Source organism: Mauremys mutica, chromosome 14, assembly GCF_020497125.1.
Source record: "Mauremys mutica isolate MM-2020 ecotype Southern chromosome 14, ASM2049712v1, whole genome shotgun sequence".
Classification (NCBI taxonomy): domain Eukaryota; kingdom Metazoa; phylum Chordata; order Testudines; family Geoemydidae; genus Mauremys; species Mauremys mutica.
In genome coordinates, this window is record NC_059085.1 from 6,403,695 (window position 1) to 6,418,665 (window position 14,971).

Consider the following 14,971-nt stretch of genomic DNA (forward strand, 5'->3'; position numbering starts at 1 on the left):
CAAATGAGAGAGACTTTTCAGAAAGGACCATTTAATGAAAAGGTTACGTTTGCATGTTAATGCTTTATATAAATATACAGGGTTAAAACCTAGTAGGAAACATTAAAACATTCAAGTAAACAAGATAAACTCAATAAAAATTCTCTCCTTCTCAATGACAACTTAATGAACAAACATACTTCTGGGATGGAGTGGAAAGTCATTCAAGATCTGCCAGCAGCACAAATTATCCCCACTGGGTACAAAACTATAAGGGGTGTGTGTGTGTATGTGGAGGGGTAATATTATCCAGTGTTCATGATTTAAAACAGGCTCACCCAAACCAAAGGCCGTCACTGCCCTAATGATTCAGTCACTGTTTTCTTTACCTAGCAGGGCCTGTGTATTGGAGTGATTCCCTTGCCAGCACAGAAGAGTATAGTAATGGCATATTTCCTACTTTTTCATCCAAGTTCAAGTTCCTAGAAAGCTTAATGTCTTCCAGTCTCATTATCAAATAGATAGCATACTAAAGAATCCAGATGCACCACCTGGTAATCTACTGGGGGCTTTACTACGTCATATAGGACTGGAAACACTGATGTACATTTGGCACACATGCTGCCAAGGCAGTGAACACAAAGTCACAATTGGTCTGGGGGAGGGAAGTTGCGGAAAAAAGTTGACATGAGGTATTAGTCTCCCAAGTATTTGCTATGGAGGAACAACAGTCACACAGATGGAACAACAGCTGAAATAATCATAGTGTTCCAACTCGTCTAATGATCGCTGCAGAGATTTTATCAATAATGTCAATGGAGAATCCATGGGGTAATTAGATACCAATTTAAATTAATTTGAAACATTCAGCACACTCACTATGTGCAGAGCACTAAGCCTGATCTGTATCTTACAGACTTTGCTCTGTCTCTTCTACTCTTCTGAACACTCGAGTTTAGAGATTTGCCATGTCGTTACACTTTTCTTTATTAAAGTTTTACAAGCTGAAAAATAAACTTAAAAAATGTCAGTGAAAGTCCTATTAGCGAGAGCGAGAACCGTACACACTCCCTGATCTTGCTCTACCCGCGCTCAGATTAAAATTGTAAAAATAACTGAACTATGTGCAAGAGGGACTGTGTCCTGTCTCCCAACAATCCAACAACAGAAGATCCCTCACTTTATTTTAGCTACTGCAAGTGCAAAGGGCAATTCAAGTTTTCCTAACGATCGCCAAAACAGAAATTCAGCTTTAAAAAGCAAACTAAAAACCCCACCAAAACCCAAAAACATTTAAAACTCTCTAAACGAGTTTAAAAACAAAATAATCTGCCCAGGGAGGAACAGTTTCATCAGACCATGACATGTTTTACCCACAAGTATGAAAAAACAAAGTATTAAATAAGAACCTACATGTCCTAAAAACTGAGAAACTTCTATAGCTACGTCTGGACATCTTCAACTGTTCTCATTTTCCATAGTGGACACCAGGAATGTTTATATTTTATAGGTTATTTCTTTGAAGTGCCTCACAAAGGTTTTGATTGGCATCTGGTTCCTCGGTCATCACTTCCACAGCTTCCCACTCCCCAGACCTGCTGGATTTTTTAATGGCATCTACTACACTTTGCATATAGAGGCCATCTTCAAAAGAGGCTGCCATGGAGACTGGTTTGTGATCCCATGTCCGACGGTCTTCCTGGTCTTGGAAAGACAGTCTCAGTGCTTGCACCATGTACACCATTCCTTTCAGATACAGCAAGGGGATGTCTTTAAAACCCTTGTCCAGAAGGCCTGTGTTGATGGTCAGAGAATCTGTAAGCAGTAGTTCCTCCTGGAGTGCTGTATTCTTCTGCCCATACAAATCTGTCCCACGAGCTATAAGGCGACCTGTGGACCCAACAATCATGACTTCGTGAACAAATGATCCAGGCATGTTAAAGTTGAGAGTCACGGTGCTACAGACACCTCCAGTCATAAGCATCTGAAAAAAGCAGAAGTCATCACTAGTGACATGACGGATTCCACTGATAGCTGCGTTCTGCTTCACAAAAGTCTTAAGCAAGCCATGGACCTTCTCTGCCTTCCTGCTGGTTAGATGAGTTAAGAGGTCTATAATGTAGGTGCCCATTGTGTGCAGTCCACCTCCTCCCATTAGTTCATCACAGATCCAGTTGTACTTGTGGTTGAGCAGGCTTCCCCAGTACACTCGCACATCACAGATCATCACATTGCCTATGTAGTGTTCTTCTATTAACTGCTTCATTTTGACAAAGGCAGGCAGGAAACGGAGGACATTACCAACAATGCTCATCAGCTTGGGGTAATATCTGGCAGCTGTAACCATTCTGAAGGCATCCACAGAAGTAGCAGATTTCTCACAGATCACATTCTTCCCAATACCTGCAGACAACAAGAAAGACGTGAAAATTCTTCCATGGAGGCAAAATATTGCTTTGAAGGCAATTTGTTTGTGCAGTTAACTTAAAGGCACTTAGATTCCATTTCATTTTTTAAAATTACTAAATAGCATCAACTAATTTTGTCTAGAAGCATGTGCCAAGATAAATCACACAGAGCATTGTCAACAATCACTGGAAAGGGTAGGAATAAATGGTCAGTCTTCCCAATGGAGAGAGGTAAATAGTGATGTCTCACAGGGATCTGTACAGGAACCAGTGATGTTCAACATATTCATAAATGATCTGGAAAAATGGGTAAAGAGTGAGGTGTGGAGCCCAGTGGGATAGCTCGCCTTTATTATATTCATTGCTTTGCATTATATTCAGCAGTAATGCAGGAAACCTACAAGCCTGTATCCTGTAAGACATTAGCTTCAACAAGTTAGCATATGGCTTGAGGCCTATAAAGTTTGAACAGAAACTTGGCACAAATAAATGACCCAGCAAAAACCCCCAAGTATTTGGGGAGCTGAAAATAGAGTTTAAGCAGAAGTTTGACCATGGGTACATGATTCAACCACAGAAGTGTCCTGGAAACTGACTGATGTACATAACCAACACATAAGATGCATCTAATGCTAGCCTCTCTCTACACACACACACTTTTTATATATATAGATCTATCTATATCTATCTTTTCTTATAAGTATCTTATGGGTTTTATTATAATAGGTTTATATTTTGGCTATAACCGAAGGACCTACAAGCCACGTTTTGTATGTTAAACTAGGACAAAGTTAGCATACATATGTTTGGGACCTTTCAGCTAAAGATGGTGATGAAAGAAAGCGTAAGGTCCATGTATGGCTGTGACCTCTGCCATAGCTAGATACAGGATGCGTTGAGGCAGGCTGGCACAGGGGCTTTCCTAAGTTCATATCCTTTTAAACATAACAGGTACACCACAACTTGGAAAGAATCAAAATAACTGGTTAGGACAGAAATAAAAATGTGATACCTAACCACAAAATGGCCATGGTAACGAACTGATGTATATAATAAGTTGAGATCATTGATATATTAACCTACAGGAAAAAGACACTCCAACATTAGCAAGGTGAGGAAATACAAATAAGGAAAAAGGGAAAAATCCCCTACTGAAAATGCATCAAACAACAGCATCAGCCTAACATATTATAAAAGTGGCATCCCTGCCTACGGGCAGTTGGAGACAGAGATGTAGTCCTTGGGAGGTGCCAGAATGACGGCCACTGGGGATGATGGGGAAGGTGATGATGATAAGGAAGATGACGGCTAACATTTCAGGTTGTTCTGCAAGGGATGGTGTGAGTATACAGATGTGCAGATGCACATTCTATCGCAGATCTTACTAAGCTGGAGTGTTTGTGACTGTGCTAAATGTATTAATAAACCATATTTGTAAATATAAAAGAGTTCCTATAGTGTGAGTAACAACTGTGCACATCAGGGTTCCCAACTATATAATTTAAATAATACTGGGCCTGATCTTGGGACAAGAACCTGTCAATCCTCAAAGTGATAACTGGGAATTCTTAAGTAATCAATATAATTAATACATGATCTAAAGATCAGGCAACAGATGGCAAAAAAGATGACAAAATCATTCAGGATAGTTAAGTCCAAAGCAGACTGCAAAGAGTTACAAAGGGAGCTCACAAAACTGGGTGACTGGGCAACAGAACGACAGATGAAATTCAGTGTTGATAAATGCAAAGTGATGCACACTGGAAAACAATCCCAACTATACATGTAAAATGATGGGATCTAAATTAGCTGTTACTGCTCAAGAAAGATCTTGGAGTCATTGTGGATAGCTCTCTGAAAAGGTCTGCTCAATGTGCAGCGGCAGTGAAAAAACCTAACAGGATGTTAAAAACCACAAGGAAAGGGTTAGATCAGGGGTAGGCAGCCTATGACGTGTGCCAAAGGCGGCACGCGAGCCGATTTTCAGTGGCACTCACACTGCCTGGGTCCTGGCCACCGGTCCGGGGGGCTCTGCATTTTATTTTAATTTTAAATGAAGCTTCTTAAACATTTTTAAAACCTTGTTTACTTTACAAACAACAATAGTTTAGTTATATATTATAGACTTATAGAACGAGACCTTCTAAAAATGTTAAAATGTATGACTGGCACGCGAAACCTTAAATTAGAGTGAATAAATGAAGACTCGGCACAGCACTTCCGAAAGGTTGCTGACCCCTGGGTTAGATAATAAGACAGGAAATATCATAATGCCACTGAATGCTTGAATATACCTTGAATACTGCGTGCAGTTCTGGTCACCCTATCTCAAAAAAGAAATATTAGAATTGGGGAAGGTACAGAGAAGGGCAACAAAAATGATTAAGGGGATGGAACAGCTTCCATATGAGGAGAGATTAAAAAGACTGGGACTATTCAGTTTGGAAAAGAGATGTGGTATGAGGGGTGGTATGAAAGAGGCACATAAAATAGTGAATGGTGTGGAGAAAGCAAAGGAAATGTTATTTATGCCTTCACATAACACACAAATCAGGCATTACCCAATGAAATTAATGGGCAGCACGTTTAAAACAAAACAAAACAAAAAAGAAAAGAAAAGAAAATAGTTCTTCATACAATGCACAGTCAACTTGTGGAATTCGTTGCCAGGGGATGTTGTGAAGGCCAAAACTATACCTGGGTTCAAAAAAGAATTAGACAAGTTCATAGACAATAGGTCCATCATGGCTATTAGCCAAGATAGTCGGGGATGTAATCCCATATTCTGGGCGTCCTTAGCCTCTGACTGCCAGAAGCTGGGAGTGGACAACAGGGGATGGATCCCTCGATAACTGCCCTGTTCTGTTCATTCCCTCTGAAGCACTTGGCACTGGCCACTGTCAGAAGACAGGATCCTGGGATAGATGAACCGTTGATCTGACTCCGTATGGCCGTTCTTATGTTCGTTCGTATGTAATACCCACTTTCAACATACACCTGGATCCTTCACCCTATTCCTTGTTATGTGTGCACATGTGCATGACATGCAACTTCATAGGTTACAAAATAGAATACAGCACATACAACTCCACTGTAAACTTCAACCAAAGTCTCCATTCTCTGTCATTCAGTAGCATAGTTTCACCCTTATCCCAATGCCTATTCTGATGAAATACTGAGCAATATCTCATCGTTTAATATTAGAGATCTGCCTGAAACCTGAAAACATTAACAGGTGTCAGACTCAAATTTCAGCATTTTGGGCATAAGAAATACAAAAAAAATAAGGCAAGTGACAGCAGCCACTTGTCTGGAATCCCTTCCACACTTGGAGTGGATTCTGGTTCTTATCTCAGAATGTCCTTGCTTTTCAAAGATTTTATGGTCAGAAGAGATCAACATAATCATTTAATCTGTCCTCTTGCATAACACAGGCGATATAATTTCACCCAGGAATTCCTGCATCAAATCCATTAACTTCTGACTGAATATCTAGAGAATATCTTTTAGAAAGATGTAAAGACTTCAAATGACAGAGAATGCCCCACATCCCATGGTAAATTGGTTAATTACCAAAGGTGAATTACCCTGCACTGTTAAAAACCTGCCCCTTACTTCTAAACCTGAATTTGTCAAGATTCAGTTTCCAGCCATTCAGATTTGTTATGCCTTTGTCTGCTAGATTAAAGAGCCCTCTACTATCAGAGCTCCTCTCCCCATACAGGCACTCAGACCGTGATCAAGTCAACTCTTAACCTTCTCTTGGATAAACTAAACAGATTATTGTTCTTTAATCTCAACAAAAGCAGGTTTTTTAGACCTCAAAACCTTCTCTGGATTATAGTTAGACCCTTTAACAATAAATCCATAGAATCCAGGTTTTCTAAACTTTCCAGACACATTTAAACAGACTAATTCCTCTTGCCCAATAGGAACAAGAACAAACAGAAATCTGCACTTGCCATTATACGTCTAATTCAAACCATGAAAGAAATTTTACAGCAAAGTTAAAGACTCCTCTAAAACATTATTTCTAATAAATACACTTAGGGACCCATCCGTGCAAATATACGACTGTAATATTGTCCCAACACACTGGTCACTGGCAGTCACCTGAAAGAATGTGAACACCTCTTCTCCAAATAGCAAATTCTTGAGCAGACAGAGAGTGGTAACCCACATATTCTTCAGGTTTTCTACAGTTTTAAGTCTCTTCCAGAATGAACTGAATAAATGCAACTTCAGTGATGGGAAGAAACAAGACAGCAAATCTAATGATCAAAAGACTTTTCAGCAGCTGAAACACTGTTCTAAAAATGGCATCATAGGGCTCCATGTTTTTCTTCCCAATTACTGTTTCAAAAGGTGCTCAGCTTACAAGTGAAAAATTTGTTTTTTTCCCCTGACTGCCAGATGTGCAAATTCAGCCTGGAATCTGAGAGTCAAGCTAGACCCTTTCTATCTTATCTTAAACACGGTCACCAGTAACTCCACTGCCTTGAATGGGCTTGTACTCACCAACTACAGCATAGTAAATAACTGATTATATACCAGGAGGAACAGAATCTACTTCACTTACATTTAGCCACGCTGGCTCTGCAGGACTCACAGGAAGAAAAACAATAAAGACTCAGTTTTGTCACTAAAGGATCAGCTCTGACTCTGAATACACACCCAGTCTAGTTCTTGCGCACAAGCAGCAGCTTTCTTTAGACTTACTTTTCTGAGTGGATCCACACTTTAAATCCTTTGTTACTTAGTGAACAAGGAAACACTATTCTCGGTTATGTTCATATCCCTTTAATTGGATATTGTAAGTGAGGGAGAAAAAAAATCAAATGATACCATTCCTAGGACTCTTTAAAGTAAACAATCATTATCCTACATGTGAGAAACAAAAGACAAGCCAAGAATTTCCAAAACAGTGTCCTGGTTTAGTAAATAGACTACATATTTTTTTTAAAATTCCTTTAATCTTTTGATGATTTAATCTGGTCCAAATAGGGTTTCTGCCAGTAAGTCATCTTATTTACAAGTTTATACCCTACTGAAACAATCCTAAACTGTTTTAGAGCGACCAGGAAGAGAGTTAACAATTTAGAACAAGTCAGTTGGATATTTTCCTCCCCTGGACAGGGGAAAGGTCCTTGTTAGGTCCCTATGAAGCTGCAGGCTAGAAATCTGAACTCTCATTTCTGGTTAGCGACCAGAGAACTAGTTAAGTCAGTCAGCTTTCTGCAGAAATCTTTCAAGTTATCAATCATCTTTGATTTTGCTGCCAGCTCTTTCCTTCCTTTCTTATAAACAGCAGTGGCACTGCTATGGTGGTCAACAGTTTCCTGGAGGTAAAATCCTGAGGTCATTGTAAGCCAGCATTTATCACAGGAATTATTACTAGCAGGGGCGGCTCTAGAAATTAGGCTGCCCCAAGCAGCGTGGTGCGCTGCGCCGCCCTTCCCCGGTCCCGCAGCGGGTCCCCTCTTCCCGCGGCTCCGGTTGAGCTCCCGCAGGCATGCCTGCGGGAGCTCAACCGGAGCCGCGGGACCACGGCACCTGCCACAGTCATTCCTGCGGCAGGTCCGCTCGTCCCGGGATCCGGTGGACCTGCCGGCCTGCGGCAGGTCCACCGGAGCCAAATGCCGCCCCCCAGGAAAGGGCCGCCCCACGCGCCTGCTTGGCGCGCTGGGGTCTAGAGCCGGCCCTGATTACTAGGTTCTGGCTAGGCAGCGTTTGTTGCCTAGTACATTAATCGCCTATCATTCTACTGTAATAAACTGTGTGCGTTCCCTCGGAGTTGCTTTCGGTCCCATGCAGTTGACTTGTGCGTAGGTCACTCAGATGAAACTGTGAAAACAGATGTCCTGTCTGCTCTGTGTGGGTATTAAAAGACGTCAAGACACTTTTTGTATGGAAAGTGCTTTGTCACTGTGTCCACTGTTGCCCACCGTACCCCATCCTGCATTTCAGGGTAATCTATGTATATATATTGTAATGCATTTTTAATCATTCAGGTTAGAAGTTGCTATCGGAATGGAAAGCAATACGATTTGGGGGATGGCAAGTAAGAGATTAGTATTAACTTTACATCATGATATAGCTGTAAAGATTATTTGTGACTAGCCCTAAAGCTGAAGAATGACTATTCTGATTTAATTTAGCCAGGTCTAGGAGCAACATATGAGCTCCCGAGTACCAGCCGATCTTCAGGCTAAGCAAAAGTATCTGTCTGCTACAGTCTTCATTAAAGGGGAAGGTTCAAACAAGTATGGGAGGGATCCTCCACGGACAGAATACTAGAAATGACTCCTTTTGATCCGGGTACAGGGCGAGAGGCTCTTTTGGGTTGTGAAGTAGTTTCTTGGCTCACTGCAGATGATGTGTCTTCGTAAAATGTAAAATCAATAGGTTTCAGCTGAGTCTCAGTGGAGATAATTGCTCCACATACAGAAGAGCTGCTTGAAATCTAGACAGTAGAAAAAACTGTCTGGAAACGAACCTTCTCACTCCAGATCGGAAGAACAGCTCTGTCTGTGTAAGCTCAAAAGCTCGTCTCTTTCAGCAAAAGAAGTTGGTCCAATAAAAGATTTTACCTCATCACCGTGTCCCTCTCACTTTAGGAAGATAATGAAAACTGATGTCTAAATGGAGAAACACACTTTAACAGATACTTGGAGACACTAAGAAATTGTCAAAACTAATGTAAAGAAAACGGTTTAAAGTGATTAATGCAGCATCTTTCTGAGAGCGAACCCAATGCTGAGGCCTTTGTCTACAGTAAGGAGCCCCAGGAGCCATAATCTAAAGCAGCAGAGTCACATCCTCACATTCCAACTAAATTGCATCAAAACAATGTAATATTGGGCTGGTAAGAAGGCTCCTGTCCGAATAGTACCCACCATCACCATATAAAGAAACAGATCTTAAGATGTTTAAAGAAAACTTTGATAGCGTTCTGTCTGGCAAGGAACCACTACTCAGCAATTGTGACTGAAATCTATGCTACTTCTCTATTGTTTATCGGTGCGGTTTCTGTCTGATTCTTTGTTTCTGTCTGTTGCATAACTAATTTTGCAAGATTTAAATCAACTAAGGTGGTGGCATATGATTGGTTAAGGAAGTATTTTGTAATGGACTAGGACTGATGAAAAATACTGTTTTGTAGCACTGTCGTTTAAAATGGTTAGTTAAGATATATCTAAGTAGAACTCAAGTTTTAACTATATAAACGGTCGGGGTTCAAAGGGAAGTTCTTTGGAACCCAACTCCAGGACACAGCCCAAGATCAGAGCAGTCAGACATCAACACCCTGCCAATCACACTGCGCAGAAGCTGGAACCGTGGATGATCTAATCTTGACTAGCCCCCAAGAAAAGTTCTTCTGTCTTATTGGGAGTGGTGAGCATTGCATAATTAACCAGTGTACTCTGTTTTGCTAACTGTTAATAAATAGAGGTTAAGGATATTACTGCGTAAGGCTCTTTCACTGGTAAAAGGCCCCACAAACCCACAGACGATTATGCCCTGAGTGCTAGGAACTGGGAAAGGGCGTGGGTGCCTAAATTAACAGGGTTATGCCTTGAGCCCACGGAAGGGTAAAGGTGGGGTGCCCTAGAGTGTGAGGGTAACAGTGCAGTTACTTTGCGATATGCTCATTAATACCCATTCACTTGTATTCCTTATGCTCCCCTCAGATGGTGTTTGCAGGGGGATCACACTGCTCTGAGCTAGTGACTGTAATGAGTTTTGAGATCACAGGAGGATTTCTGTATTCTCTGAAATGGTTATGGAGGAAGGAAAGGGGAGACAGACTTGTCCCAGGATGTTCCCTGGAAATGCTTGCATCTCTTTCAGTCACCTGAGAATAAAGTAATCTTTGTGCAGGTAGCCTCCTCAGTCCCATCTCAGCAAAGTTTCCTCCCAGGTCAAATGGACTCCACACAAAGGAAGGATGACAGACAGACAGCGTTGGGACTAAAGACACAAGTGAGAGCAGCTGTATTAGGATTTGATGCTTTTAACAAAATCCCTGTCGCTGACACCAGGAGATTAGAAAATGATGCACTTCCTGTTACAAAAATAAGATTCCACAAGGCATCAAAACAGGAAGGAGGGAACAATAGGAAGGCGCTTTGCCTTAGAATATGGATTAAATGCACCATGACACACTTTCTCTCTGCTATCCCAGCTGTGTCATGCTTCCTCTCTCTTTCTAGCCTTCAAAAGGGGGTTTGTAATCCAAGCCTGGCACTAATCACATTTAGAATTTTCAATAATCGGGTCATGGAACACCATTACTTTCAGATCATACATCCACCCCCACAGTGCCCTTCTAATGCAATTTGCTTTCACAGCAGCCCTTCCTAACCTTAATCTCTACACTGTAGGATTCCTAAAGAAAGACTCCTGCCAAGACGGGCCTGTGGTGCACTGAGGTTTAAAAGAGCTCCCCCCTCTGTTGTGGGCTAAGCAATCATAGATGGACTTTGATCACTATTCTCCTCCCCATTCATCAAGTCCCAGTCTCCTCCAGCCTCAAAAATGCACCACTGCTGAGGCAAGAACCTTCTCCTTTATGGCACTTATCACCCGGAACAGCTGTCTTGTGTCTTTCTGCCTCTGCACCCCATCTCATTTAAAATCTGTGTCTCCTTTACACAAACCAATTCCTCTCCCCTGATATTCCATAATCCGATACCTCTTGTTGGTTTTCTATTGGAGAAGCATTAATGCTGGTCTCTAGGCTGAGCAGTCTGAGCTCAAAGATACACTGATGAGAGGTGGGAAGGGATAATACCCTGTTAAAGGAAAGCAGGTCCCAGAATGAAGGGACTTACCTACAGTAGTACACCACCTACTTAAAAATAATACTTCTAGAAGAAAGACAATAAAGAGGAATAAACTGAAATGCTTAACAAATTGTGGACTTGCAGACAACAGCCAGCAATCACTACAGTGACGGGGGATAGGATAGACTGGAACAGATGGTCACTGAATTTAGGAAGGGTCGTGATAACTAGAGCACCCCATGATGATGCTATAAATCCAAGTTCTCTTTCATATCACTTTATTTCAGTCTTCGACATTTTGATACTATAATGATGGGACAGTTTACAGCAAGAGGATCTCTCAGGGAGGTTGTGACAAATATTGTAGCCACATGCATCATCTTTGGGGACCATATTTTATGCTTGAATCATGAAAACCTCAAAACGCCTTATACTGAGATGAGCCAGCGTTGTATGAGTTGTAGAATATTTATGGCCCTTTGTATCAATATCAGTGATGTGTATTTGTGCATGCCTGGCTCACTTGGCGGGGGTGGGGGTGGGGTCGGGGAAGGCCTTTCTTGCAGAATCTGGAATCACTGAGGAATGATTAATGCAAATTCCTAAATATTGGTTGGGCAAAAATCTAGCGTTTTGAAACTTAGCCCTGAGGAGCAGGCCATTGACCTGTACGGAAGGATAGAGATCAAAGGCCCAGACTTAAGAATCAGCTGAACTGTACCAAGATTGTTCTTGATCTAAAATTTGACATGAACTGGTAACTGTGACGGAGTAGGGAGAGGGGACGACTGACCTGGGGATGTTGCGGGGGAATTCCGCAGGTACTGTCTGCATTGGTGATGGGATATCAGGGTGTGAATTCACTTGAGGGATGATACCTGAGCATGTAACCTGAGCCCAGGAGAGGGATGGGGCCAGGTGACACCTTCTGCCCGGGAAATCGGACAAAGGCTGGAGAAGGAGCCAGGGGGTGTGGCTGGAGGAGGCTGCTGGAGGGGGTTTCAGTTTGGAGCTGGCTTGGGAAACAGGGGGAGACTCCCTGCCTCCCATTATGGACCTGACTAAGCAGGTCCTGTTGTCTGTACCGGGAAGACCTGTTTTGGACTGTGTTCCTCTCATCTAAATAAACCTTGTGCGTTACTGGCCGGCTGAGAGTCACGGTGAATCGCAGGTAGTGGGTGGCGCAGGGCCTTGTCTCCCCCACACTTCGTGACAATTGGTGGTAGAGGTGGGATGTACTGCACCCCATGGATGGCGCTTCCTGCAGTAAGTGACTGGGGAGCAGTAAAGTGAAGGGGGATTGACAAGGACCAGGCGTGCTGAAGGCTCAGAGAGGAGCGGTTTCGGGGGGCGGAGAAGCTATGCTTAACCCCTGGGAGTGTGACACCAGCGAGAAAGACTGTTGCAGTAACGGAGTCCCCCTGGGGACTGCAGCGAGCAGTTCCAGGGGCGGAGGAGTCTGCAGCTTGACCCTGGGAGAGGGGAGGACTGTTGCAAGAACGAGGTCCCCCTAGTGAGTGATTACAGGGGTGGAGGAGTCTGCGGCTTGACCAGGGAGAGAGGTGGTGACCTGGAGAAGGCCTGGCACACTAGGGGTTCCTCCTGAAAACCGTGGGGAGCTGAGAGCACACAAGCCTGTGAGTCCCACAGTAACTAAAGTAACATGGGGCCAGTGGGGAGATGTATAACCATCGCCTTAAGAGGGACCTGGTTGAGCTGTGCAAGCAGAGAGGGCTGCGCGGGGCCTTGTCTCCCCCACACTTCGTGACAGTAACCAAGAAAGCAAATGCAGTTGAAGGGTGTGAGAGACTGATAACCATCAGAACCCTGTGTTGGAGTTGGGGGTGACCTCTGATAAACTTTATCATGTGTTTAGACTTGGGTTATGGGATTTTGGGTCCCCCCCCATATTTTCTCTTTTGCCCTAAGAATAAAAGTATTTTGCTTTGGCAGAGCTGCATGGTAACTTGTAACTGCTGGCATACCCTGGTCACCGTCCTTGGAGACAAAGCAACCCACAGGCACTGGCCTTTAGGCAGACGAGCTTGATGGGGATATCACAGTCCATGGCAGAGGCTGTGCAGCCTTAAAATCCCCAGTAAGGAGGGAGAGGCACACAGCAGGTCTTTGCCTAAGGGTACATTTACACTGGCAGAGTTATAGCACCACTTAGAGAGCACTGAAGGGAAACCGCTGTTGTGTGTTCACACTGTCAGCTGCCTGCGCAATAGTGTGTTTACTGCTGAAAGTGCCGCAATTGTGTTCGGAGCGGTGCACTCTGGGTAGCTATCCCACAGAGCATCTCTTCCTCTTCTGCCACTAAGAGTTGTGTGAAGGTGGAGGGGGTCATGGGGCATCCTGGGTCCTGTCCCAATGCCCAGCAATCCCTGGGCTTCCGTCTGCATTTGGCGCCATCTTTCAGTGGTTTGTGTACTGCGTGCTCTGCCTCTTCGGTCTTCAGGAACAACTCCCACACTGTTGACCAATATGCTGCTTGGTCTCACTAACATCACGAGTGGCAGTGGAGTTGTTCCTTAAACTACAAAGGCAAAAGGAGTTTGACATTCATCTCGCCATGCGGAGTAGCTATGACATGAGATTGCTTGTGGCATTCACGGAGGTGCTGACCACAGTGGAACGCTGCTTTTGGGCTCAGGAAATAAGCACTGAGTGGTGGGGTCACATGGTCATGCACATCTGGGATGATGAGCAGAGGCGGCAGAACTTTCGGATGAGGAAAGCCACATTCATGGGACGGTGTGATGAGCTCGCCCCAGCCCTGCGGCGCAAGGACATGAGAATGAGAGCTGCCCTGTCGCTGGAGAAGCGTGTGGTGATTGCACTGTGGAAGCTGGCTACTCCAGACAGCTACCGATCGGTCGCTAACCAGTTCGGAGTGGGAAAGTCAACCGTCGGACGTTTGTTGATGGAAGTGTGCGGGGCCATTAATCGCATCCTGCTCTGAAAGACCGTGACTCTGGGCAACATGCATGACACTGTGGATGGCTTTGCACAAATGGGCTTCCCTATCTGCTGAGCGGGGACAGAAGGCACGCATATTCCAATTCTGGCACCAAACCACCTAGCCTCCGAGTACATTAATCGGAAGGGGAATTTCTCAACGGTTCTCCAGGCGCTTGTGGATCACCGTCTGTTTCTCACAGACATTAACGCAGGCTGGTCCGGAAAGGTGCATGACACACGCATCTTCCGGAACATTGTCCTGTTCGGGAAGCTTCAAGCAGGGAATTTCTTCCTGGACCACATGATCATCGTAGGGGAAGTCGAAATGCCCATTGTGATCCTGGGAGACCCTGCCTACCCCTTAATGCCATGGCTTATGAAGCCATACACAGGGCAACTTGACAGCAGCAAGAAGCAGTTGAACAACAGGCTGAGCAAGTGCAGAATGACTGCAAATGTGCTTTTGGCCATTTAAAGGCTCACTGGCACTGCCAATATGGGAGGTTGGACCTGGCCGATGACAATATTCCTATGCTTATAGCCGGGTGCAGTTGGCGCCATAATATTTGTGAAGGGAAGGGTGAAAGCTTCACTCAGAGCTGGACCGCTGAGGCTTAGTGCCTGCAGGCTGAGTTTTAACAGACAAAGACCAGGGCTATTAGAGGGGCGCAGCATGGGGCAATAAGGATCAGAGATGCCTTGAGGCAGCAATTTAAAGCTGAAAGCCACTAATATTTGTTGCTATGCTCGGGAGTGCAGTGCTTGTAATGCTAGGAGGTGATTGTGATTGGTGCAGACGATTTAAGAAAATTGCCTGTTGCTTTGTAGGGCTCC

General features: G+C 43.9%; 1 protein-coding gene across 1 annotated transcript in view; it reads right to left on the reverse strand.

The window, feature by feature from the left end:
- The window catches only part of GFOD2 (glucose-fructose oxidoreductase domain containing 2), a 54,642-nt gene continuing 39,671 nt past the window's right edge, over positions 1 to 14,971 (reverse strand). The window contains exon 3 of the mRNA XM_044987713.1: positions 1 to 2,382. Coding sequence (XP_044843648.1) covers positions 1,484 to 2,382 — 899 coding nt within the window. The 3' untranslated portion in view covers positions 1 to 1,483. The remainder of the gene's footprint in view (positions 2,383 to 14,971) is intronic.